At 43.2% G+C, this 25,927-nt stretch overlaps 1 protein-coding gene across 4 annotated transcripts in view; it reads left to right on the top strand.

The window, feature by feature from the left end:
- Positions 1–834: 834 nt before the first annotated feature.
- man1b1b (mannosidase, alpha, class 1B, member 1b) overlaps positions 835–25,927 on the top strand; it is a 182,198-nt gene continuing 157,105 nt past the window's right edge. Inside the window, exons 1-15 of one of the 4 annotated variants that reach the window (XM_080739482.1) lie at positions 835–1,085; positions 1,246–1,377; positions 2,883–2,999; positions 6,096–6,204; positions 7,080–7,255; positions 7,394–7,536; positions 8,189–8,307; positions 12,065–12,244; positions 12,899–13,047; positions 14,950–15,138; positions 16,439–16,629; positions 19,153–19,273; positions 19,845–20,039; positions 20,353–20,484; positions 21,186–25,862. In XM_080739482.1, the coding sequence (XP_080595608.1) occupies positions 2,895–2,999; positions 6,096–6,204; positions 7,080–7,255; positions 7,394–7,536; positions 8,189–8,307; positions 12,065–12,244; positions 12,899–13,047; positions 14,950–15,138; positions 16,439–16,629; positions 19,153–19,273; positions 19,845–20,039; positions 20,353–20,484; positions 21,186–21,392 (2,016 nt within the window). In that variant the 5' untranslated portion in view covers positions 835–1,085; positions 1,246–1,377; positions 2,883–2,894 and the 3' untranslated portion in view covers positions 21,393–25,862. Of the gene's footprint in view, positions 1,378–2,882; positions 3,000–6,095; positions 6,205–7,079; positions 7,256–7,393; positions 7,537–8,188; positions 8,308–12,064; positions 12,245–12,898; positions 13,048–14,949; positions 15,139–16,438; positions 16,630–19,152; positions 19,274–19,844; positions 20,040–20,352; positions 20,485–21,185; positions 25,863–25,927 lie in introns of those variants that run through there. The other 3 variants (XM_080739481.1, XR_013962612.1, XM_080739483.1) reach the window with 3 other exon arrangements.

Below are 25,927 nucleotides of genomic sequence, written 5' to 3'. Positions count from 1 at the left end.
ACATATTGTGATTTCCTTCTCAAATCACTGAATTGACCATTAACTATTCAGCTGGACAGTTTATGATGTTGTACAGATTATCAATGGAATCCTTGACCATCAAAACATAGGTGTAGACATCACATATTCTGTATTATCATGTATGGTTCAGGAGATAAGACACAAAATACATTATCTAGTAATGGCTGATATTAAAATGCCCACCATGGCTGCACCAGGGGGCGTTTTTGCGATGGCTCCATATCTGAAAATGTTCAGGGTCCCAAACTGTACAAGTGTGTACCATGTTTCATACTTTTATGAAAAAGTGAAAAATGTTCAGACAAAACCAGCAGACTACCTCACAACATCACCAAATTGACCATTAACTATTCACCTGAACGGTTTATGATGTTGTATATGATATCAATGGAATCCTTGACCATAAAAACATAGGTCTAGACATCAATCAACTATTCTGTCCTATCATGTTTTGTTTAGGAGTTATGATGCAAAATACATTAATTGGTAATGGTGGAAAGTAACATGGCTTGCCTGTCATGGCCACCAGGGGGACAGTTTTGCGATGGCTCCATATCTGAAAATGTTCAGGGCCCCAAACTGTACAAATGTACCAAATGTCACGCTTGTATGAAAAAGTGAGCGATTTTCGTCACTATCCTCCAGACTAATTAAGCTTTTATGCAGCATATGAAGAGTGCACACTTCCCATAGTAGTGGGTGTAGTACCCACTGTTACCACCCACCCACCACCACATGATGCATATTGAGTTGTTGTCGTTTATAGAGGTAGTAGGAGCAACCCAGCTGTCTGTCAGTTTACAAGCAGCAACACTGACTGAGCACACGGGACAACAACAGCCTGGCATTCCAAGAAGCCACAAGTGGATTTTCGATTAATTTTCTTTACAATTCGTGTAATATGTACACGATACACCATATACGAATGACACACACATGATCTGTGTAGTTTGTTTCGGGGGACATCGCTTACGGCGGACTGTTGAAGTGAATGGACACCAACGAGTGGTAGACTGTTGCTGGCGCTGCTGTTGACATACACACATAAAAAAACATTTCGCAAGGTAGCTATATGAACGTTTTATTGATGCGATTGCGACCTGCTGCCGCTACACGCTGTTCCAACACAACAGTACACATGTTTTAATTGAGGAATGTCTCCCCTGTACCCCAGAAGAGCTCGACTGTTACTTTTAGTAGCGGTTGATGTGTGGTGTTGTTTAGGCCTCGCACCATGCCTCGGTCTGTAGTCGAGCTGTGAACCGGGGACGAGAGGCATAGCGCCCGGACGTTCAGAGCAGGACTTGTCGTCAGAGACCTGCGAAAGGCTGCGCCAACAATACTACAGTGTGAAAGGTACATTTTAACTTGATTTCATGAATATGTTGTTTGCTTCAGATCATAAGAGCCACGGACGGATCCGTGACAGAAGAAAAGGAGAGAGAGAGAGAGAGAGAGAGCGAGCGAGCGAGAAAGCCTGTTGATGAATGGGTGTTTGAGTAATTTCATCTTCATCACTATGTTAGATAGGCAGATGTTTTCTGCAACATCCATGTGTTGGATTAAAAAAAAAGAACATTGCAGTTCAGTGGTTTTCAACCTTTTTCATATCAGGTCCATTATTTATTCTGCATTTGAGCACGGACCACCACCATCAGACATGCAGACCCAAAAGAATATTTTGATAAGATTGTGTCCACAATTCCATCTATGCATGCTGTATTGATGTGGAGAGAGAAAACAAGCAAACGTTGACCAAAATAATAATAATAATAATAAAAAGTTCTACATTCTCTAATTGTGTAGACTTCTTGTTGATTATAATGCAGATGTTTAACAATAATCCAACTCTTGGGGTCCGTTTGGTTTCATTTTAAATGTCTGTAAGGGTCCATTTGGTTATCAACTCTTCATCATTTTGCTGGGGACCACCTGGAACCCCCCTCAAGGACCACTGGTTGAGAACCACTGTTGGCCTAGTAGAAATGCATGAGTATGGGTGCTCCATCACCACTGCTGGTGCCTAGCCATAAATTATAACTTCCAGCAGAGGGTGCTAATACTCGGACGTTTTGTCTCTCCTGGAGTTATAAGCCAGAGTCATATGGCTCTCGCTGGATGAGCCCCAACGTCCATACTACGCTCAAAACATGTACATATCAATAAGTTGCTCACCGATCCGTCGAAACAGCGTTATATCTACCGGATCGCCCACTCGTTGGCATGTGTTAGTCCATATGTTTCTAATAAATTAATGTTTACTAAAACTTCTCTGAGACTCGCGTTTCCTCGTCGGAATGTTTCCGCATATAGAGCGCTTCAGAACTACAGAACGTTGGAATACTTCCGCATACAAAAACGTCATGTCCTAGTATGAGCAAATCGCAACGGCGATCAACGTCACGTGATATGTAGCCTCGCGTAGCCAGGCTTTTACTCATCTCGCGTGATATGTTCGGCCATTTTACCCAAGCAGTTCAAAAACAAGGAAAGCGATGAGACTCAAAGAAGTTTTAGTAAACATTAATTTATTAGAAACATATGGACTAACACATGCCAACGAGTGGGCGATCCGGTAGATATAACGCTGTTTCGACGGATCGGTGAGCAACTTATTGATATGTACATGTTTTGAGCGTAGTATGGACGTTGGGGCTCATCCAGCGAGAGCCATATGACTCTGGCTTATAACTCCAGGAGAGACGTAACCTCCGCATATTAGCACCCTCTACTGGAAGTTATAATTTATGGCTAGCTGGTGCCTTTGCTGTCAGCTCTCATTTGCAACCGCTTTCGTGCTGCTGCTGCTGTCTGTCTGGCTGGCTGTGTCTCCACATGCTTGAGCCTTATTTGTGTGACAGGCTCTCGGAGACATGCTCCCACCATCCAGGAAGGACTATGTAGCTGTAACCTTCACTGAGCCAGCCAGCGCTAACTACAACAATAGCAAACAGTGGCGGAGGCAGTCCTGCTGGAGGGTACGTAAAACCTTACAAGTAAAGCTTTTACGTGAAGCTGATTTGTGTGGTCATGTTTCCTTCTCGTACACCAGCTGTGGTGGCGTCAGTTCAGAAAAAGCTAAGGTATGGCAACATGACTGGTGTCTTGCACGCGCGCAAGTCATGTTGCCATACCTTAGCAACAGGAATGATACATTTATTTTAAGAAGTACATTTTATTTTCCCCCCGTTTCTACGGTTTCTTGGGCTGGATATTGCAGACTGGAACGGTTGTTCAAGTGCAGCTAAACTTGGCACGTTAGTAAACGTGCCACAATTAACAATAATGCATTGCACCTGTGCAGCTGACCTGCGGAACCTGGGAATATACCACGTTGTCAAGATGGGGAGAATATAATTATAATACCTTGTTAAAGTGACCATTTTGTTACATTTAGCATTTGTAGTTATTTTACTGTAATTGACCACATAATAACCATCACAGATAGACAAAGAGACATTCATGGATTTATATTTAAAAGTAACTTATTCACCCCCCTGCCTGGACCCCCAGGGTATGGCAGCTGCATACCCCTGCCATACCCAATTGACGCCCCTGTACACCAGTACACATTACCTGATAGACCTGCTGCGCCTGCTAGATGACACTGACTGGCAGGCAGCTCGCCTTGCATGACCCACTTTTGCACCACAGGCTTTCATAGACGGCTAGTACAATCCTGCAATGAATTGTTTGAGTTTCATGCTGTCAGGCTTGGATGAGGTGTCACTTCTAGTGTTTGTTTTATTGATTGATAGTACTGAATACTTTTAGCAGGTTTGTTAAAAGTACAAGTAGTATAGTCAAAGGTTAGCCTTGCTCTTCTATTGTGGAGTAAAACTAGGAACTTTATTAGCTCCTTTCAGAAACCCTCACTCCACTGCTACGCAGCTCCGAGATGGGGTTCCTACTGGTCGCATGCCGGAATCCTGTTGCTGGATCGACGATCCGCCGTTAGCGATCACTTCTTACCTTTGATGATCAAAAAGTGACGGGCCTCTGTTAAACTATAATCGTTTTACTTCTTTATCGTGGAAGAAACTCGAAGCACTGGGGTGAAATTAAGACTTTATATTGCTCAAAAGATCAGCCGGTTCTGTGTTTTCCCCGTTGTGTAACTTGTGTATATACCACGTGACCAGGGGAGGCAGTAATGTTTTCCTATGCGGCCGCAACTTCCGGAATGTCTAAAAACACAGAACCGGCTGATCTTTTGAGCGATATAAAGTCTTCATTTCACCCCAGTGCTTCGAGTTTCTTCCACGATAAAGAAGTAAAACGATTATAGTTTAACAGAGGCCCGTCACTTTTTGGATAGAGTGTTCATCAAAGGTAAGAAGTGATCGCTAACGGCGGATCGTCGATCCAGCAACAGGATTCCGGCATGCGACCAGTAGGAACCCCATCTCGGAGCTGCGTAGCAGTGGAGTGAGGGGTTCCGAAAGGAGCTAGAACTTTATTCTGTCCTTAACCTTTTTAGACTTTTCTTGAATCAACCAGAAAACTGACACTCTATTGCTATTGACATGGGCTCATTGGTGACGTAATTCTCCATTCACACTGTAGTGTAAAGTGATATGATACAACATTGTGTATGACTAAGTATCAATGGCTTTACACAACAGGCAGTGTGGGAAAGTCTTTAATTACAAATCTGAATCATGTCAGTGGTTAGCTTAGCTCGGGTGTCAGCAACCCGCGGCTCTAGAGCCGCATGCGGCTCTTTAGCGCCACCCTAGTGGCTCCCTGGAGCTTTTTCAAAAATGTATGAAAATGGAAAAAGATAGGGGGAAAAAATGTATTTTTTGTTTTAACGATTTTTTTATCATCACTGTCGGGCATCTCCAAGTTTCAAATTTGTATGTTTATTTATTTTTTATTTTTTTTCGCAAAGTAAAGCCCTGCTTCATCATACAAGACTGATGCACAAAAGTAGTGAAAACAGCAGATCTACAAGCACACAAGGCCTCGCGGTGCGAGGCGTTGTGTGCTTGTAGATCGTTTGTAGATCGCTTGTAGATCGTTTTCGCTAGTTTAGTTCATTTTTTAAATGATAAATATAAAACGAAATTTTGGACATACAAGGTTTCCACCCGACAACGACAATATTTAAGGCTTTTATAATTTTGTGCGGCTCCAGACTGATTAGTTTTTTTTTTGATTAGTCATTATTTTGAACTGTAAAGTAAATTATAACGCTTTGTGCCTTTTACTATCTTGTGTTCTTGATCATGCTAGCCGTATTCTGTTCTATTCGGAAATTGCATTAAATTTGAGATGATGTTGCGACCTGCTGCCGCAACATCCGAGACAAAAATAACGACTAAAGTATAATTCTACCACTTTCCTTTCAACAACAAAGAGAAGAAAAAATTGTAAATGGTAAACATAGTTTCACGGGCGCTAGATTCACGGGCGCTTGGGCCTTTTGGCCCCAAAAGTTCTCCTCTGCCTACAAAATGATGTCAGACTTAACAGCCCCATAGGCTTTTAGGTGAATTCGGTCAATAGTACAACTGAATGCACAATGTACACTTGACTACAAACATACAGCAGCTGTAGTGCAGTGTTTCCCAAAGTGGATTCCAGGGACTCTGTGGGTTCCTTTTGGGGGGGTCTAAATGGACCCTTGGAATTTAAAGGTTTGAGAAACACTGAGATGGTAGATCATGTGCATGTCCCACATCATACTGAACAGCTGCAATCATTGTATGAGGATAAAAATAATACAAAAATAACAAAAAGGAAGCTCCTTAATTTAGAAACATCCTTTAATGGTGCTGCTATATTACCCCCCGGCTCCACCGTGCGAGTCGAGCGTCGTGTCAACGTCAACGCTGGGAACACTCCCGTTTTAATCAATGAAGGGTGCTCCACTGCCGACGTTGACGTTGGACGCCCAAATTCGCCCGGTTCATTTTTCTACGCCGGCACAACGCCGTCTTTTTGGTGGAGGCCTGGCCTTACAGTGCACATTATATTTGAATAAGCAAGAAACTTTCTGTGAAGGCTGATGTGTGGTAACCCTGTTGATGGTAATCCTGTTGACTACCCGTTTGTTACTGTGACTTCAGAAATGGAAGCAGCTGTCCAGGTTACAGCGGAGCCTCATCCTGTTCACGGTGGTTCTCCTGCTGATCTGTGGGCTTTCTTCCTATGCCGATGTCACTGAATACCTCCAAGGTAAGGCAGTCAGTCAGTGAGTCAAGACTGAACTGAACACAATGTCAGCTTGTAACACAAATTAACCCATTTAGGCCTAGAATTATCTAATGCTTTAACCAGTGAAAAATAGCAGATATACAAGCTCACAGCGCGGCACCGAGTGCTGCGAACTTGTAGATCTGTGTGAAAATCTTTGAATATATGTATTTTCAAAGCGAATGATTGTAACTCAAATTTTGCTTCTGGGGGGTCCCTGGAACTAGATATTTTGAGATGGGGGTCCGTGGCCAAATACATATCATTTTGGGGGTCCTTCACATGAAAAGGTTTGAGAACCACTGACATAGTAGTCTCTCAAGAACAGACTAACTGAGCTTCAGTTAAGTGAAAAGGACCTTTTCTTTGACGATGGCTAGCCAGATTGCTGACATAGAAACATGGGTTTTTCAAAAAATCTTAGAAGGATTCAAAAGACACGTATAGAATCGGGTCAAAATTCAAATTTTCACGATTTATCAAAAATAGCAGATCTACAAGCTCGATGCTGCGCTGTGAGCTTGTATATCTGCTATTTTTCAATAGTTAAAGCATAAAATAATGATTCACAAAATGTGTACCCGTTCTAAATGGGTTAAGTCAAAGTCCAGCGAATCACAAATGTAAACATAAGGCAATGGGGCAACTATGATAGTCACATTACTTTTTATTGTGTTTTATGAATATATTTGATTGGTTGTTTCACACTCGTAAGACAACTGTTGACTGACAAAAATAACAGCTTCTCGACAAGAGTGTGATGAGTTATTTATTGTTGATCAGCACTGTTGACACTTGTCTTACAAGCAGCTAAACAGCTTTTAAACTGGTGTGTTCTGAATCCTGTATGTATTCAGGCTTTACTGGGGGAGAACAGGACAAAGATGGAGGGAATGACGGAGGCCCGAGGCCTGCTATACCCGGTGCATTACCCGGTCTTGAGAAAGATGGTCCACCTCCCGAGAAAGATGGCCCACCTCCCGAGAAAGATGGCCCACCTCTGTTGCCAGAGGTTCCTTCAGATGTTGATACGGTATGTTACCTTCCTTATTCCAATCTTAATATATTTGGAAAAACAAATAATATATTGACGTGCCTAAACTAGGTACACCAACTTGAAAGTTGTTCAAATGCAAGGACACTTGTGTAATATAATCTGACCTTCTCTTAGAAACCGAAGAGATTGCCCCACAAGCGAGGGCCACCTGTCCTGCAGAATCGACTGCAGAAGAAAGGCAACACCTCCTCAGAAACGCCGGAGGAGGTCAAGGGACCGGAAGGAAAGAAAGTTGGGGAGGACGGTGGAGTGATCAGGTGAGATATACATTTCACCGTACCTTTTTTGTGTACAGCAGATCTACAAGCTCACGGCACGATGCGCTGTGCATTGTTTTAACTTTTTCTCTGCCATTTTAAACATAGCCTGAACTCAGCAACTGCCAAATTGTCCTTACCTTTTAACGTGGGCACGTGCACGCATCGCGCACGATCTGTGCATGTAACATGTACCAGCGTTGCAGACCGGACCGCAGCTTTCCAAAAAAACAATCCCATTGGAAAAAGAAATATCCGTTGTCAGGCTGTATCTGCCGCTGTTTACAGTAAAACTCATGTAAAACGCCGAGCTGTGCGCTATGTTCCTGCGAGGGCATGTCGCGCACATAGCAGACGATATGTGCGCAGATCATATGCCAGGCGGGTAAAAGAATCAAACGGCTTCCAAATAAAAAAATCTGCATGAAAAAAGACGATGTTATGGCCGTGCAGCTCCTTCCTTTGTTTACAATGCAAACCTATGGGAGCGGAGCTATGACGCGGCCTCAGACCGGATATGGAAACCTAGATCTGGTCAAAACAGGAAATACGGACAGATACAGTTAGGAGGCGGGCCTAAAGAGTCCGAAACGGCTATATGCATAGCAGGAAATGAGTTAACTGATGGAAGTGTCCTTATGGCTGTCTGCAGTTGGCGTGGAGCAGTGATTGATGCTGAACAACAGGCCACTGTGGACACCAAGGATGGAGAGAAGAACAAAGAGCAACCGCCTGCTGATCCACAAGACAAACCGCCCACTGTGGTTTCAGGTATCTGTTCTCTTCCTTTACTGCGCTGTGAATCTGCAGGATGGTTCAGGTTCAGGTTTATTTGTCACACGCATATCCATACAGGTACAGATATACAATGAAATGCTTGTGACAGGAGCACTCTCAGCCTTATTACACACACGAGACAAAACAACAAGACAACAACAAGTCACCCAAGACAACCCAAAACAACAAAAACCATACAGTGTAACAGTGTACAGTTTAAAAACTGCGTACAGTGCACATGACTACCTACGTCTCGCTTTCATCTCTTCGTTAAGCAACCTGATTGCTTGAGCATAAAAACTATTAATGAGGCGAGTGGTGTGCGATGTGATGCTCTGGTAACGTTTTTTGGATGGGAGGAGATAGAACAGGGAATGGGCGGGATGACTGCTGTCCTTTAAGATGTTCTCTGTCTTTTTCTTACAGCGTGTGTTATAGATTGTGTGTAGCTGTGGTAATTCTGTGCCAATAATTTTAGCAGCTCTCTTCACAATCCTCTGTTGTCTTGAACAGTCACGTTACCAAACCACACTGTGATGCATCCTGTCACTTTCTATGGTACAGCGATAGAAATTTACAAGAGCCTTGGTGCTCAGGCCAAATCTCCTGAGGCGCCTCAGAAAGTACAGTCGCTGCTGCGCTTTCTTAAGGATACCTTTGCTGTTTAGAGACCATGTGAGTGAGTTTGTTATGTATACACCCAGGAATTTGAAACTGTCCACTATGTCTACAGGTGAACCATTTATGGTTAAGGGACTGTGATTGACTTTAGACTTCCTAAAGTCAACGATGATCTCTTTTGTTTTACTGACATTTAGAGAGAGGTTGTTATTCTGGCACCATAGGGTTAGCTCTTCAATTTCCCTCCTATAGGCCCTCTCATCATCGTTGGATATTAGTCCTATAACCGTGGTGTCATCCGCAAACTTGATAATAGAATTATTACCACACCTGGCAACACAATCATAGGTGAACAGACTATACAACAAGGGACTGAGGCAGCAGCCCTGGGGCGCTCCAGTCCTGGTCAATATCTTAGATGAATGCTTGTTCCCTATTCGCACAGATTGTGGCCTGCCTGTCAAAAAGTCAAACAGCCAGTTGCAGATACTACTGCCAAGACCAAGACCCCTGAGTTTCAACACAAGCTTAGATGGTACAATCGTGTTAAAGGCAGAGCTGTAATCTATAAAAAGTAGTCTGACATAAGAGTTCTTTTTCTCCAGATGTTTCAAGGCAATGTGTAGTGCGAGAGAAATAGCATCATCGACTGATCTATTAGAACAGTATGCAAACAGCAGGGATAATGTGCGTTATATGTGATATAACCATTTTTTCCAGACACTTCATAAGAACAGAGGTCAGAGCGACAGGACGATAATCATTAAGACAGGCGACAGGTTTTTTCTTTGCTATGGGTACAATTGTGGTTTCCTTGAAACACAATGGCACCACACACAATGACAGGGACATATTAAAAATGTCAGTAAAGACCCCCGAAAGCTGGTCGTAGCACAACTTAAGGACACGAGAGGCTATCCCGTCAGGGCCGGCCGCCTTATGAGTCCCAACGCTTTTAAAAGTTTTACTCATATCTCGCTGTGTCACCTGTAGGTCCACCGCACCGGGTGCTCCCCGCACCGATGTAACTGGGTCCGTGTTGTGAGTTTCAAAGCGGGCGAAAAAGTTATTCAATTCGTCCGGTAGAGAGTCCGAGGTGTTAATAACAGCAGGCTTCGGTTTGTAGTCCGTAATCGCTTGCAGCCCTCTTCACATACGCGGTGAGTCACAGCCACTGTAGTTGTTCCCCAGTTTGTCCCTATATTGTCTCTTAGCGTCTCTGATCGCCTTTCTCAGGTCGTATCTGGATTTTTTTATAGCGTTCCTCGTCCCCAGATTGAAAGGCGGCTCGGCGCTCTCTCAACTTCAGACGAGTGTCATAGTTAATCCACGGCTTCTCGTTGGGATAAGAGCGAACGGTTCGCGCTGGGATGCAATTATCCACACAGAATTTAACGTAGCTGGTGACAGTGTCAGCGTAGACATCCAAACTTGTGGCTGAGTCTTTGAAGATGGACCATTCTGTCGATTCAAAGCAGCCCTGAAGTTTGGATATGTGATCTGTGGACCAGCACTGAACAGACCTCACCGTGGGTTGCTCGCACTTCATTCTCTGCTTGTAGGCAGGTAGCAGTAGCACAGCTCGATGGTCAGATTTCCCAAAGTGGGGCCGTTGGATCGCTCTGTAGGCAGCCTTGATGGTGGAATAACAGTGATCAAGCGTCTTGTTTTTCCCTGTTGTGCACTTAACGTGCTGATAGAAGTGTGGCAACACCGATTTCAAGTTGCAGTGATTAAAGTCCCCCGCCACGATTGATATGGCCTCCGGTTGCTTATTCTCCTGCTTGCAGATGACATCGCTCAGCTCGTCAAGAGCCTCCGATGCACTCACTTCTGGTGGGATATATACAGCCGTTAGCAACACACAGGGAAACTCCCTGGGTAGGTAGAACGGTCTACACCGTAGTGTTAGATGTTCCAACACCGGCGAGCAGTGCTGGGAGACTATATCCACATTAGTACACCAAGAGTCGTTAATGTGAAACATAACGCCGCCCGCTTTAGTCTTTCCTGTGTTTGCCGTGGAACGGTCCGTGCGGAACACAGAGAAGCCGTCTAGTTGTACCGCCCTGTCAGGAACGTCGGGGTTCAACCACGTCTCCGTGAAGCAAAACACACAGCAGTTCTTTATGTCCCTTTGAGAGCGCAACCGGGTTCGGAGGTCGTCCATCTTGTTGACGATAGATTGGACGTTGGCCAACAACATGCTGGGAATCGGTGGTCGAGTGGGGCGTCCTCGTAGTTTCACCAGGGCACCACCTCGCTTTCCTCTCTTCCTCCTGTGGCCACTCCGCCATGGTGGATCCGGGTTGTTGATGTGTAGCTCTCTCGGCAAATCCCGAGGCATCCAGACGTCTGGAGCACCAAATCTCATGTCCAGTAAAGTTTGGCGATCATAGGTAATCGTACAAGATGCGTTTTGTGTAAAGACAGTGACATACAACATTAAGACAAGCAATAAGGCAAGAGCAGCTCTCAGCGTGTCGCCCTGATACGGCGCCATCTTGGATTCAGTAGGCCACAGAAGTACCTCCAGTATTAGCTTTTTCTTTTTTCCACTTGTTTTTCATACTTTTTGAAATATTAAAATGTATTCAATTAGCCCTTCACTATGCCTCTCCCAGCCTTGGCAAGCAGGAAGTTATTCTAAGCTAGCATTGGACAAAAGCTTGCTTGCCTTGGCAAGCAGGAAGTTATTCTAAGTTAACATTGGACAAAAGCTTTTTGGGAGGGGCATAGTCTAAGCTAGCATTGGACAAAAGCTTATTGGGAGGGGCATAGTGAAGGGCTTATTCTATAATGGAAGTCAAAAGGGCTTTAATCAGGCTGAAAACGTGTCTGAAGTTGGTTCATGGATTTGTCAAATAGACGACAGATATGATCCATTGGAGCCGCACCGTTCGATCTCAAGAATCCACGTGATTGGTTTATTATTTTATGTACTGTTTTGCCTCGAATCAAAATGAAGTTATGTCACAGATTAATGTATTACTAAGGAGATCAATTGATTCACTAAGTAGCTATGCAATGAAGACATGGAACGCAAATCATATACTGTGTAGATGGACTAATTTGATGGTCACCAGGGTAAATGTGTGTGTGTGTGTGTGTGCGTGTGCGTGTGTTGCAGAAGCCAATAGGCTTGAGGCAGTACGGGAAGCTTTCAGACATGCATGGAAAGGCTACAAAGACTTTGCCTGGGGCCACGATGAGCTCAGGCCCATCTCCAAGACGTTCGGGGAGTGGTTTGGTCTGGGCTTGACACTCATTGATGCCCTGGACACCATGTGGGTCCTCGGGTTGAAACAAGGTACAGTATATATCGAACCTTCTTTTCCTTTTAATGGGTTCCTGTGTTGATTTGTCACGGCCGTGGAAAGCATATTGTAAAGTCTATTGCACGGCTGTGGAGAGTATATATTGGAAAGTCAATTGTATATAAAGGGTATGGGCATGCATAAAGTGAATGGCAAATTAGCCAGTAGCTATGCCCCTCCCAAAAAGCTTTTGTCCAATGCTAGCTTAGAATAACTTCCTGCTTGCCAAGGTTTGCCTTGGCAAACTGCCGGTTGCTAAGCTAGCATTGGACAAAAGCTTTTAGGGGAGCGGCATAGCTACTGGCTAATTGAGTGGCAATGTGAGTTTAACGTTGTGTAATGTTGTTTAATTCAATTAGATAGGACTTTTCTGTTTGGATGTATGGGCTGTCAAGGCCAGAAAGTAGTTTTTTGCCACTCAGTAGGCATTCCCGCATAACATCCGGGTATGATGATGATGATGTCATCATGTCATACACATACCCTCTATTGGAAAATAATTGTCTAGAAATGGTGGCGTATGTACATCAGAAGTTGTCCCTTATATATTGCCCTACCTTTTAATGTTTCTATTTTGGCTGACAATGTCCCTCCCTGTAGCTAAATCCCTCAAATGGTTTGTATTCTTGTGACCATTATTCCATCAGAGTTTGAGGAAGCAAAGGCGTGGGTGTCCACAGAGTTGTCCTTCAACAAGAATGTGGACGTGAACCTTTTTGAGAGCACCATCCGTATCCTGGGAGGCCTGCTGAGCACCTACCATCTGACCGGAGACTCCATGTTCCTGGACAAAGCGGTGAGTCAACAAAAAAACACTGCAATTAGGGATGGGTACCTAAATTCGGTACCGGGACAGAACCGATAAGGACATGACGGCTGGCAAATCTAACATATCCGGTGGCCGATCTCTTCAGAATAAGATATGTTGCGCTAGCAGCAATAAGACTTCTAGCCCCATATAGAACCTCACCCGTCGCTGCATACTGTTGTGCTCCGAGATGAGGTCCTAGAAACATGGCCGCTGGAATCTTGCGACAGCCTCCACATCACAGTTGGAAAACACACAAAACGAAATTTTGTCCAAAAAGTAACGGCAGTTCCGAGCTCCCAGACTGTAAAAACCTCACCTCGGTACATATAACATGAACCGCGGCATGAAACAACCCCTTAAAATCGCTAGTTTTGTCAGCCGGTAATGTTTACAAGCCTGGAAGTTGCAGCCGAAATGGTAGCATTAGCGGCCCCTCTGGTCGAATGTCTGTTCGAATGCAGCGACGGTTGGGGCTACGTTCGACCAGAGAGGGTGCTAATGCTGCCATTCTGGCTGCATTTCCAGGCTTGTAAACATTACCGGCTGACAAAACTAGCGATTTTAAGGGGTTGTTTCATGCCGCGGTTCATGTTTTATGTACCGAGGTGAGGTTTTTACAGTCTGGGAGCTCGGAACTGCCGTTACTTTTTGGATAAAATTTCGTTTTGTGTGTTTTCCAACTGTGATGTGGAGGCTGTCGCAAGATTCCAGAGGCCATGTTTCTAGGACCTCATCTCGGAGCACAACAGTATGCAGCGACGGGTGAGGTTCTATATGGGGCTATAAGACTTCCAGACGGCGTTCGATTTCGTAATGCAAATAATACTTCCAGACGGTGGTCGACTTCTTAATCTCTTCAGAATAAGAGTATCGCTGAAGACATTGAAATATGATTTCAATTGCATGATTAATTAAAACTATAAATTAAACATTACAATTAAATTAAAAAAATATGTTTTAAATGATTCATTAAAACTGTAAATTAAACATTAAAATTAAATGAAAAATATATGTTTTGTGTAAAAACTAAACCATTTTGGAACCGAAATAGGAACCATTTAGAACCGGAACCGATGAGCAGAACCGGAACCGGACTCGTAAAAATCCAAACGATACCCATCCCTAACTGCAATGCAACGCAACATATGAGCAAGCACACACAGACATATACAGTAACACTGTCGTCACAGAAACTGACACAGCTACATACTTCAAACATACATGTATGCACGCACAGTTGGTTGCACACACTCTGTGTTTGCTGGATACTGAAACCTGAACACGCTGATCGATTGCCAATGCACTGTCACATACCGCAGATATGGACACACACACATGTGGGTGGCAGTGGCTCAGGAGGTAGAGCAGGGTTCCCCAATTAGTTTTCCCCAAGGGCCGAATTATGTCCCGGGTACCAAGCCGAGGGCCACAACATTGCAGGGGGCGACGGTGGTGTTCCCACTACTCCAGCGACAGTTTTCGTCGTTGTGTGCTTGTAGATCTGCTGTTTTCACTACTTTTGTGCGACAGCCTTGTATGATTTGCGAGAGAACGTACACATTTGGAGATAGAGATTTCCACCCGACAACGACGATATACTAGTGTTGTTGCTGCTCTTATACCACCATTATTACTGGTTGGTGTGGGCCAGACAGTGCGGCCCGCGGGCCGCCTATTGGGGAACCCTGCGGTAGCTGCGAGTTTTTGAAAAAGTCGTGAAAATGTGTGCAAATCTTTGAATATATATATTTTCAAAGTGAACGTTTGTAACTAAAATTTTGCTTGGGGGGTCCCTGGAACTAAATATTTTGAGATGGGGGTCCGTGGCCAAATAAATATCATTTTGGGGGTTTAATATCACTTTTCCTCCTCTTAACAACTGTGCAGAAAGACATTGGGTCGCGGTTGATGCCGGCGTTCAAAACCCCATCCAAGATCCCCTACTCTGATGTGAACATCGGGAAAGGCACGGCCCACCCTCCCCGCTGGACCTCCGACAGCACCGTGGCCGAGGTCACCAGCATCCAGCTGGAGTTCAGAGAACTCAGCCGCCTCACAGAGGACCCACAGTACCAGGTACCTCACTTTTTTTTATCTCGAGTCTACTGCAGCGGGACGCCGTAGTGGACTACGGTGGCTCAAAGCAAGGGGACTTTGGATAACATCACAGGCGAAAACTTGTTTGACAAGACTTCAATAAGTACAAACACTGTGGACAGTATGATGTTGTCATACACCCAAAAAATATATCTATAAAGAAAATTGCATTGTACCCCTCAGATTACAGTAATAAAAACGCTAGCCAGGAATTCTCTTTTAAGGCAGTGGTTCACAACCATAATTTTTGGGGGTCAAATCGTCAAACAATAAAAGAAAGCTGATCTACAAGTCGGCTATTTTAACTATATTTATCTGTGGAACCTAACAAATGTAATGCCTCAACACCTACAATTCCAAGTGCTTGTCTGGTTGAGGGGTCCCCAGCTCTAATATGATTTTTCTGGGGGTCACGGCCTGAAAAGGTTTAGAACCACGGGCTTAAGGAACACAGCGCAAGCACCTTGTTCCTTACCACATCACTGGCAATAATGATGGCAAAGCACACTGGCGTGGAATTCTGGATCAATCAGTAGTTGATGATGCAATAGGAGTCAGACAATATTCGAGGTGGTGATGGTTATGCTTTAATGTACATAATATCATGGGAGAAGTACAATAACACTCAGGTCGGTGGTAGTTCTACCAAGAAGCACAGGGATCAGAATACTTGCTGCGTAAAGGACAAGCTGAATCATAACAATCAGGTGTCAGCTAGCAGGCCAAGTGGAGACATTGAGGCTCTTACAAGCTACCAGCTACCATTATACCAGTAAGACTCCCTAATCGGGAGATAAGCGACCGTCAGGTCGCAGCGTGATTTTGGGGCAAAATGTGTAGGAGCAGTGTCCAAAAATGTGTTTGAAAAAATCGGCCTGATGGTGGCGCTATATGGGAGAGACCCATGTTGATGAGGTGAGTGTAGACATACTGTGTACCGATTTTGCGAGATTTTAGGGCAAAATCTGTAGGAGCAGTTTCCAAAAATGTGTTTGAAAAAATCGGCCTGATGGTGGCGCTATATGGGACAGATCCATGTTGATGACATGAGTGTAGACATACTGTGTACCGATTTGCGTGATTTTAGGCCAAACATTTTAGGAGCAGTGTCCAAAAATGTGTTTTGCAAGAATCGGCCTCATGGTGGCGCTAGAAGAGGGCCATGTGAGAATTGTGGTTGTGGTTTGGCAGGCAAGGAGTCGCAATAATTCTTGTGTAATATTGCTTAATTAATGGTGGTGGGTAATAAAGGTCAACTCCTGTCTCCTCCCTTCTCCAGGCAGCGGTGGAGGAGGTCACCAATCAGGTCCATAAGCTGGACGCCAAGTTGGACGGTCTGGTTCCCATGTTCATCAACACCAACAGTGGGCAGTTCACTCATCAGGGCATCTACACACTGGGCGCCAGGGCCGACAGCTACTATGAATACCTGCTCAAGCAGTGGATCCAGGGAGGCAAGAAAGAGACCCAGTGAGTTGTTTTTTTTTACTTACGGTACGGTTTATTTACTTTGTTTGTTGAAATTTTTATTTGCTAGATGTTGTTTGCCTATTTTGAACTTGTTTTATCCTCTTCACCGTCCCCAATCCTCCCTGTGTGTTTTCCACGTTGTGAATGCTGCCATACAGTACTGACAGTCTGACTTAATACTTAGGGTCACTCAATCTGGATCCCAAAATCGTCTTCTGGGGTTTTCAGCTAAACCACTGTGGTAAATGGTGCATTTATATAGCACCTTCATCCAAGGCGCTTTACATAGATTGTGCATTACATTCACCCATTCACACTAGGGCATTCACGAATAGTGATTTTTAGTATTCGAATTATTCGACCTCAAAGTATTCGAATAGTCGAATATTCGACAGGACTGGCCAAACTGTGAAATATTAAGTAAGCAAGAGGCAAACATTGTGAAAATAGCCGATCTACATGCTCTTGTGAGCATGTAGATCTGCTATTTTCACAATATTTATCTGCGGAACCGAGTCACATTAAATGTAATACCTACAATTCCAAGTGCTTGTCAGGATGGGGGTCCCCAGTTCAAATATGTTTATTTTGGGTGTCACAGCCTAAAAAGGTTTGAGAACCCCTGGTATAGAGCATTAACAAATTCATCGACCAGGGGCATTGACAACTCATTCTTATGACTGCATATCTAGCCAAGCTTTATAAACTATATATTTTTAAAGAGAAAACAATACAAAATAAAAAAGCGAATATTCTACTTCGGTGAACAACGTCGAATAGTGACTTTGATATTCGAATATTCGAATATTTGGTGAATGCCCTAATTCACACACACATTCACAACACAGATGGCAGAGAAAACCATGCAAGACACCAACTTGCACTTTGCGAGCAATTAGGGGTTCAGCAGCTTCTTACTCAAGGACACTTCGCCACTAACTCTGGGATCGAACTGGGAACCTTCCGGTTGCCAAGCAGCCACTCTACCCCTGAGCCACTGCCGCCACTGTTGTCGGTCGGCAGCTGGCTTATTCCATTCTATGCGGTCATAGGTGAAAATCGTATTGCCTGCCTGTTAGTGCGTGCGTACTCACTCGCTCAGTCTCTCTGACTCACACACACAGAAATGCTCACTTTCATTTGCACTCGGCCACATGCTTATACTTGCCTGCACACAAGCTCCTACACAAGCTCCTGTTGCCATGGCTCTTGTTTAATGCTTTCGTCGTCACTTTTACTCTGTATTTTGTGTCCTTTGTCCTTTGGGAAACATTAACCAACCTCAGTTCAGGATATAGAAGTGACTTTGTTCTCCAAATAGAATGGCTACAGGCATTTGTCCTTGACATCGACGTATAACTACTCAGTAACAGAGTTACTGCAAAAATAAGTTTGATGGATTGATTTTGCAGTCAACCGTTACTCCCTACAACCTGTGAGAGTGAGCCAAACCAGTATCACAGCCAGTACCACCTTGAGACATGAGCACTTAATGTTTTTTTTTTTCTTTTTTTGTGCTTGCTCTTTGGACTGTACACTACAGTACTCTTTCTTTTTCTTACTTCTTTGTAACTTGTAACCTTAAACTGCTGTGCTGCCTCTGGGCAACTGAATTTCCCCCGTGGGCTAATAAAGGTATCTATCTATCTACAGTATCTATCTATCTATGAATATTTCCTAGTGATAACTGCGTCACTCTACGTGCACAACTACGTCTACTACCACAGACACACAGACAGACACAGACCAATAGGCACAGGTTGAGGAGTGGTTGGGCTGCTTTCAATATTTGAAGTGTTTGTTGAGCCTGTGTTTTTGCATTTGCCTCGGGTTCTTGGCTGAGATTAGTTGGCAACAACACTGGATTCCTTGTGACAAAGCAAGAGCTTGCTTTTTGCTATTCCTCATCGTACAAGCTGTGGAATTGGAACTGTGCAAATGAGGGAATTAACACCACCCACCTACCTCCATTAAGCTGGTACTTGTTGTCTGTGGGTGGTAATAGATTAATGGAATCAATTGGACTCTTTGGTAGGAAAATGGAAACCTAACACTGTTTAGACTGAGTGTCTTTTCTGTCCTAGAAGCCAACCTGCCTGTTCAGATAAATGGAAGTGGTTGATGAATTAAATCGGTGCTTCTCAACCTTTTCAGGCCGTGACTCCACTAAAATAATAATATGTGAACTGGGGACCCCTCACCCTGACAAGCACATGGAATGTAGGAGTTGAGGCACTACATTTAGTTTGACTCGTGTCCACAGATAAATATTGTAAAAATAGCAGGTCTACAAGCTCACAATGTTGTGAGCGCTTAATCTTTGCTTCTTTCTTATATTAATTGACAATTTGCCAATAGTTTGTTGATTACTTTTGATGCAGTAATGGTCTTTTTCTTTTACTTCTGTTTCCAAAAAAAATAAATTCATGTGGTTACCCACCTGGGGGTCCCGTCGCACAGTTTGGGGACCACTGAATGAGATCACATTTCCTAGCCTGGTGTCATTCTCTGTGTGTCCTTTAGGTTTCGGGATGACTACCTACAGGCAATTGAGGGAGTCAAGAAAAACCTTTTGCAGAAGTCCTCACCTAATGGTCTCACCTTTGTCGGGGAGGTCTCCCATGGTCAATTCAGCCCCAAAATGGTATGTACCACTGTACTGTACTGGAACCATGTAAAATGTCATGATCGCAGTGAAATTTTGATTTAGTTTTAGTCATAGTCTTTTGAATAAAAAGTAATTTAGTTTTAGTCATAATTTAGTCACCTGAAAAGTTTTAGTTTTAGTCACATTTTAGTCGACTAAATATCATAAGATTTTAGGTGACTAAATTTACAGTTGATTTAGTCGACTAAAATGTATTTTGGCAGGCCTTGATGGCATCGTAATGACGGATTTTACACTTGGTTGTGTGCTGAAAATAGCTGATCTACAAGCTCACGGCTATTTTCAGCACGCAACACCTGAGAGAAACCCAACATAAAATGTCTCCTCCACTAGTCCCTCCCTAACGTTTTAGTTTTTATTTTGTTCACGAAATTGTCAATATATTTAGTCTTAGTTTTAGTCATCACAGCTTAGTTTTTATTTAGTTTTCGTCAGTGAAAAAAACGCAGTTGACAAAGATTTTTCGTCATAGTTTTAGTCGACGAAATCAACACTGCATGATCGTGACTGCAAATACCTCTTTTTTCTTTTTTTTTCTTTTTTCTAGGACCACTTGGTGTGTTTCCTGCCAGGCACCCTGGCCCTGGGGGCCCACAACGGCCTGCCTGCGGATCACATGGACCTGGCCAAGCAGCTGATGGAGACCTGCTACCAGATGTATGCCCAGATGGAGACGGGCCTCAGCCCAGAGATCGTGCACTTCAACATGCACCAGGGGAGCGTGCGGGATGTGGATGTCAAGGTAAACTGTGGAGACCACCGTCAGATTGTGATGGAAGAGATTGTCACGAGAGTAGTAGGGGAAATTATAAATCTTATGGCCACATTCAGAGGAGAACATCCTCCAGGTGCTCTACAGTATATCTGGTTATTTGCGGGACAGTGCAGGATTTTGACCGCCTGTTCCCGACCGCAGGTGTTTGTGTACTGGCCACAAGATTAGCGTCGCGACCCCGTGGGTACAGCTAGATCCCGCTCCCGATGCAGAGCTCTACTTCATACCTAGCATGTAATGTTGAGCTTTTATTGTTGGAATCTCCATCTTTGTGTCTCAGCTTGCAGACAGACACAACCTGCTACGTCCAGAGACGGTGGAAAGCCTGTTCTACCTGTACAGGTTCACTAAAGATGAGAAGTACAGGGACTGGGGCTGGGAGATTCTGAAGAGCTTCAATAAGTACACCAAGGTGAGTATCCTGTCAGTACTTTGGTCAATAGTGCGCCTACAGCATAGTAATCAGCTGCCATTGTACTTTTCATCCATGCATTACTCATATTACAGTATTATTACAACTTATTGTTACTCGTTTTTATCATTTTTCACCCTATACTTTAACATTACTAATATTACAGCACTACTCTCACTAAAACATCTGTAGAGTTTACATAGTTTGGAATATATTCATACAATTTTGCCTATCAATTGATGACACCTTGGTGAACAAGTTCTCCATTGACTATATATGTTTTCAATGAGGTCTTGAAGCTCATTCACTATTCAGAAGGCAAAATTTCCATAGGCAGAGGTCTTATTCAATCATCTTTTCCTAGGTAAATGATCACAGCAGGACAATTTGGTAAGAGAAATGTGATGTATTACAATGCATTTGTGAATTTTCAGGGGTTCGCTTACATGTGGTGGGTCAAGAGTAGCCACAATCATTGTAGTTTTGTGTCCACAACTGTTCCAATTTGAGTATACATTTTAGGCGGATTTTTCACCTGGACCCCCCTGGGGCTTAAGAGGTTAAAAACTATTGCTTCCAACGGCCCCCGAACTTCTCTACTGTACGCCCCCTGGCGGGCTGTACAGTACCTTCCCCGTTGACAAACGCAAATCTAACTGTTGCGCCCCTAAATCTGTGCAACGTGTCTCTCTGCCCCTCAGGTATCTTCTGGCGGTTACACTTCCATCAACAATGTGCGTGACCCGGAATACCCCAGTCCCAGAGACAAGATGGAGAGCTTCTTCTTGGGAGAGACACTGAAGTACCTCTACCTGCTCTTCTCTGATGATCCCCAGCTCCTCAGCCTGGACCAATATGTGTTTAACACAGAGGCTCATCCCCTGCCCATATGGCCTGCCACCGACTGAAATACAGGCGCACACATACTGTGGCAAATCAGGATGTTGCCAGTGACTACGTGCAGGCAGGCACACACGGACGGACGGACGGACGGACGGACGGACGGACGGACGGACGGACGGACGGACGGACGTATGACAGGAAAGAACAGCATCTATAAACATGCATACATAAATAAGTTGCATGCAAAACACACACACACACACACACACACACACACACACACACACACACACACACACACAAAATACATCTCAGGGCTTGTCTGACACCAAGAACAGGGCTTGGATGACTAAATATTATTTGCAATAATACAATTCCTTTTAGTTTCCCGGTTCAGTGACTGAAACGTTTGCGACTCTTAACTGGAAACATTTTTTTGATTTTCTTTTTTTACAAATGAAATGATTGTTTTAGTTTTTTTGATAAGAAAATGATTGTGAAAATAGCCATGTTAAAACAGCAGAGCCACGCTCAGACTGATGCACACATAGCTTCAGCTATTCATTTCTTCTTTCGGGTGGAGACCTCATTATGTCCAAAACTGTAGCTTTTCAGGATTCATATTAAAAAAAATGGCAAAAGTAACATCTAAAAAGGTCTGAAACACACTGCGTTTCCAGCTTGTTTATCTGCTACTTTTGATGCTTTTGTTTGACACTGTAGTAATAGTATGATCAAGCAGTGTGTTAACCCATTCAGAACGGGTACACATTATTGTGTATCATTATTTTATGCTTTAACTATTGAAAAATCGTGAACATTAGAATTTTGACCCGATTCTTTAAGTGTCTTTTGAATCCTTCTAAGATTTAAAAAAAAAAATATATATGTTTCTATGTCAGCAATCTAGCCAGCCATCGTCAAAGAAAAGGTCCTTTTCACTTAACTGGAGTTCAGTTAGTCTGTTCTTGAGAGACTACAATGTCAGTGGTTCTCAAACTTTTTCATGTGAAGGACCCCCAAAATGATATGTATTTGGCCACGGACCCCCATCTCAAAATATTTAGTTCCAGGGACCACCCAGAAGCAAAATTTGAGTTACAAACATTCGCTTTGAAAATACATATATTCAAAGATTTGCACAAATGTTCACGACTTTTTCAAAAAAAATGCAGATCTACAAGCTCGCAGCGCTTGTATATCTGCTATTTTTCACTGGTTAAAGCATTCAATAATTCTAGGCCTAAATTTAATTTACAAAAAAACAAGGTTAAAATATGGAGATAAGGTTTCTGCCCGACAGCAACGATGTGTTTCTTTTTGATCTCATGAACCTCTCAGAACATCTTGTGTCTCTGCGCCGGGAGAGGAAAGCTTTCCACTGGACTCGTAAGAGGGTTACATCCACTTAAACCCCTGTATGGTTGGACCGGAGTCCCTCAGGGCTCTATACTAGTGTCTTTTCTGTTGTGAGCTTGTCGACCTGCTATTTTTCTCTGCTAAAGCTTTCCCCCCACAATACGGACGCTAGGGTTTCAAGTGGTTAATCCCTATCTTGGCTTATATTAGTAATTCAGCATTAGTGCTGAATTATATAGCCTGAATGTGACTTGAATCTAACCTGTCTTAAAACGGTGGTTGAGGAAAGTTGCAGGCGCTTAGGTGAGGGTGGCACGGTGGTCCCATCTCTTTCAACCTGGCGTGAATAGGTGAATTTCTTCTTCTTGTTTTTAAGAGATCTACGAACTCGGTGCAACGCGTTGTGAGCATGGAGATCGGTTAGTGTTCGCCACGCGACACCGTCATAGGACTGAGAATGAAACAGGGCTTAAGTGTTCTCTTGATGGGTACACCTTATTGTGTATCGTTATTTTATGCTTTAACTATTGAAAAATAGCAGATATACAAGCTCACAGCGCGGCACCGAGTGCCGCGCTGCGAGCTTGTAGATCTGCTATTTTTGAAAAATCGTGAAAATTAGAATTTTGACCCGATTCTATAAGTGTCTTTTGAATCCTTCTAAGATTTTTTGAAAAACCCATGTTTCTATGTCAGCAATCTGGCCGGCCATCGTCAAAGAAAAGGTCCTTTTCACTTAACTACTCAGCTAGTCTGTTCTTGAGAGACTACTATGTCAGTGGTTCTCAAACCTTTTCATGTTAAGGACCCTCAGAATGATATGTATTTGGCCACGGACCCCCATCTCAAAATATTTAGTTACAGGGACCCCCCGGAAGCAAAATTCGAGTTACAAACGTCCGCTTTAAAAATACATATATTCAAAGATTTGCACACATTTTCACGACTTTTTCAAAAATAGCAGATCTACAAGCTCGCAGCGCGGCACTCGGTGCCGCGCTGTGAGCTTGTATATCTGCTATTTTTCACTGGTTAAAGCATTCAATAATTCTAGGCCTAAGAGATCTCCGCAGCAGCTCTGTTCGTCCATCCCTATCAGACGTGTCTACCTGTGCTCTGAGCTGCCCTCGAGGTGCGCTTTCCAAGCCTGTTGGATGTCCCATGTGTCCCTCAGCTCGCCACCTCAGGTGACAGGTCTCATGTTTCAGCTGGGACTGTTAAAGCGGCGTGGGTCCCGGTTCGTTCGTTACGGAGCGGCCTGATTAACTTCTATACTGTGAAGCTTTTTGTGGTTTATATGGACTTTTAAGTGTGCACTTAGAATCTTTTATGTGGGGGGTGATTAAGCAGCTGCTATTATTTTTATTGAATGTTCCATTGTTTTTGTTAGATTTCGGTCATTTTGGTTGTTGTTTTTTTTGTGGCCCTTTTTATTGTGAGAAATTGACTTTCACAATAATTTGTGTGTAATATAACTTACATTTCTTTTGTAGTGTATATGATGTTTCGGTAATTATAGACATGTCAGTCAAGGGTGGATTTTCTTGACATACATTAATACACAATACAAACCTCAGTGTTACTGTGAAAATGCACCAAAATGGACCCTTTTCATTCATGTGAGACTGAGGATTAAGGCTATGGCTACACGGAGCTGGATATTTCTGAAGCTAGACATTTTTTTTGTGCTGTTGGGGCTTGCAGCCACACGAAGCTGGATATTTCGGCCGCGAAGCTGGATATTTTTTAAACCGGATAAATAAGTGAAGACATTGAAAAATATCCGATTCACTGGATCCGTGTAGACACGGTACCCGGATATCTCTTAAGACTTAACTGTGTGTGATTGTCCCCCAGTACAGTGGAGGTCTGGGGACTCAGATTATTTTAGACCTAGATATCTTTCTTGTGGACCTAGATATTTTTTTACGTGGATATCTGAAAAACCGGGATATATGAAAAATCCAGCTCTGTATAGCCATGGCCTGAATGTGTAGTCAGTAGTTACAGAGATCACTTATCATTCCTGTAAATGGCACTGGGTAACATTATAGTAGCTCTATTTGTAGTAGTTATATTTGAAATGTTTAAATTGAGACCAAACTATCCCTTCTAAGTGTATGATGTGGGATCCGTAAAACCCTCCTGGGTGTGTTTTGACTCTTCTCGGCCATCGCAGTGGTTCTCAAAACTTTAGATTGTGCAACCCACCCCTCAAAGATTAAGTCATACCTTCTTGTAAACCTTTGTTACTTGTGTATACTGTAGCTATACAAATAGAACGGTGAAATCGTGACATCAAATTATATATGTTTTATTTTCCAGTCTGAAGTTACTCGATTTAATTCAAAGACCTACAGTAGAAGCTACAACTTTTCACCCCTAAAGTCTGAGGCCATACCTGTATATCCCAGTCAGTCAGTCAGATATGGAGAGAATACATTTGTATATTAGACATATTTCTTCAGATTTCATGAATTAGCTCGACCTTCTGAAGATTCCTGTTCCCCTAGGTCGAGAACCATAACTATAGGCATAGACTCACGTGTTGCCTTCAGTGTTGCTTCAGCCAACATGAAACCCATAAATGTTTTTACAGTCCTCACGGACATCCATTTATATATACATACATTCACGCTATTTTGTCAATACTTTGCTATTTTGAAGTTTCTATGGTCAATGTGCAAAGATGCATATTTTTACATATTCATGAGGTGACATGTACAGTAACAATCACTGGGTTACAGATCTCAACATATCTTGCCAACAAGGGCTTTCTCTCAACTTTTCTACGCTTAATCCCTCGCTTCTCAGAATTCCTGGTTATTATTCAGCATAATTGCTGAGCCAAAGATATGCTGAGAAATTGATATTCACAATTAGGTTTAGTTTGGATTGTTGAATGGAAAAGCCATGTTTCCCAAAGCCATTTTGTCCCAAATATTTCCAAGGAGAAAATCTCAGCGCTTTTTGATATCCTTGTACCAAACGCTGTAACGAAACACTTCAAAATGGTCAAACTGTAGTTTCTTAGAATGCGACGATTGGTGAATTGTATTGTTTTGTTTAGCCCAACAGTGGCAAAAAGTGGAACAGTAAAACGTGATTCTTTTTTGTTGTCTCAGCTTTTGAATGGTCACAGCACTCTTTGAATGTTGATCAGGTCTTAATTACATTTGAAAAGAAAAATCATGTTTCTTGTGTATTTTTGTTGGCGTTACGTGTTGCCATAGTAATGAAA

Source organism: Nannobrachium achirus (genome assembly GCF_963921795.1).
Source record: "Nannobrachium achirus genome assembly, chromosome: 12".
Taxonomy (NCBI): Eukaryota; Metazoa; Chordata; class Actinopteri; order Myctophiformes; family Myctophidae; genus Nannobrachium; species Nannobrachium achirus.
The sequence above is the reverse complement of the archived record's forward strand: the minus strand, read 5'-3'. Positions and strand labels throughout refer to the sequence as shown.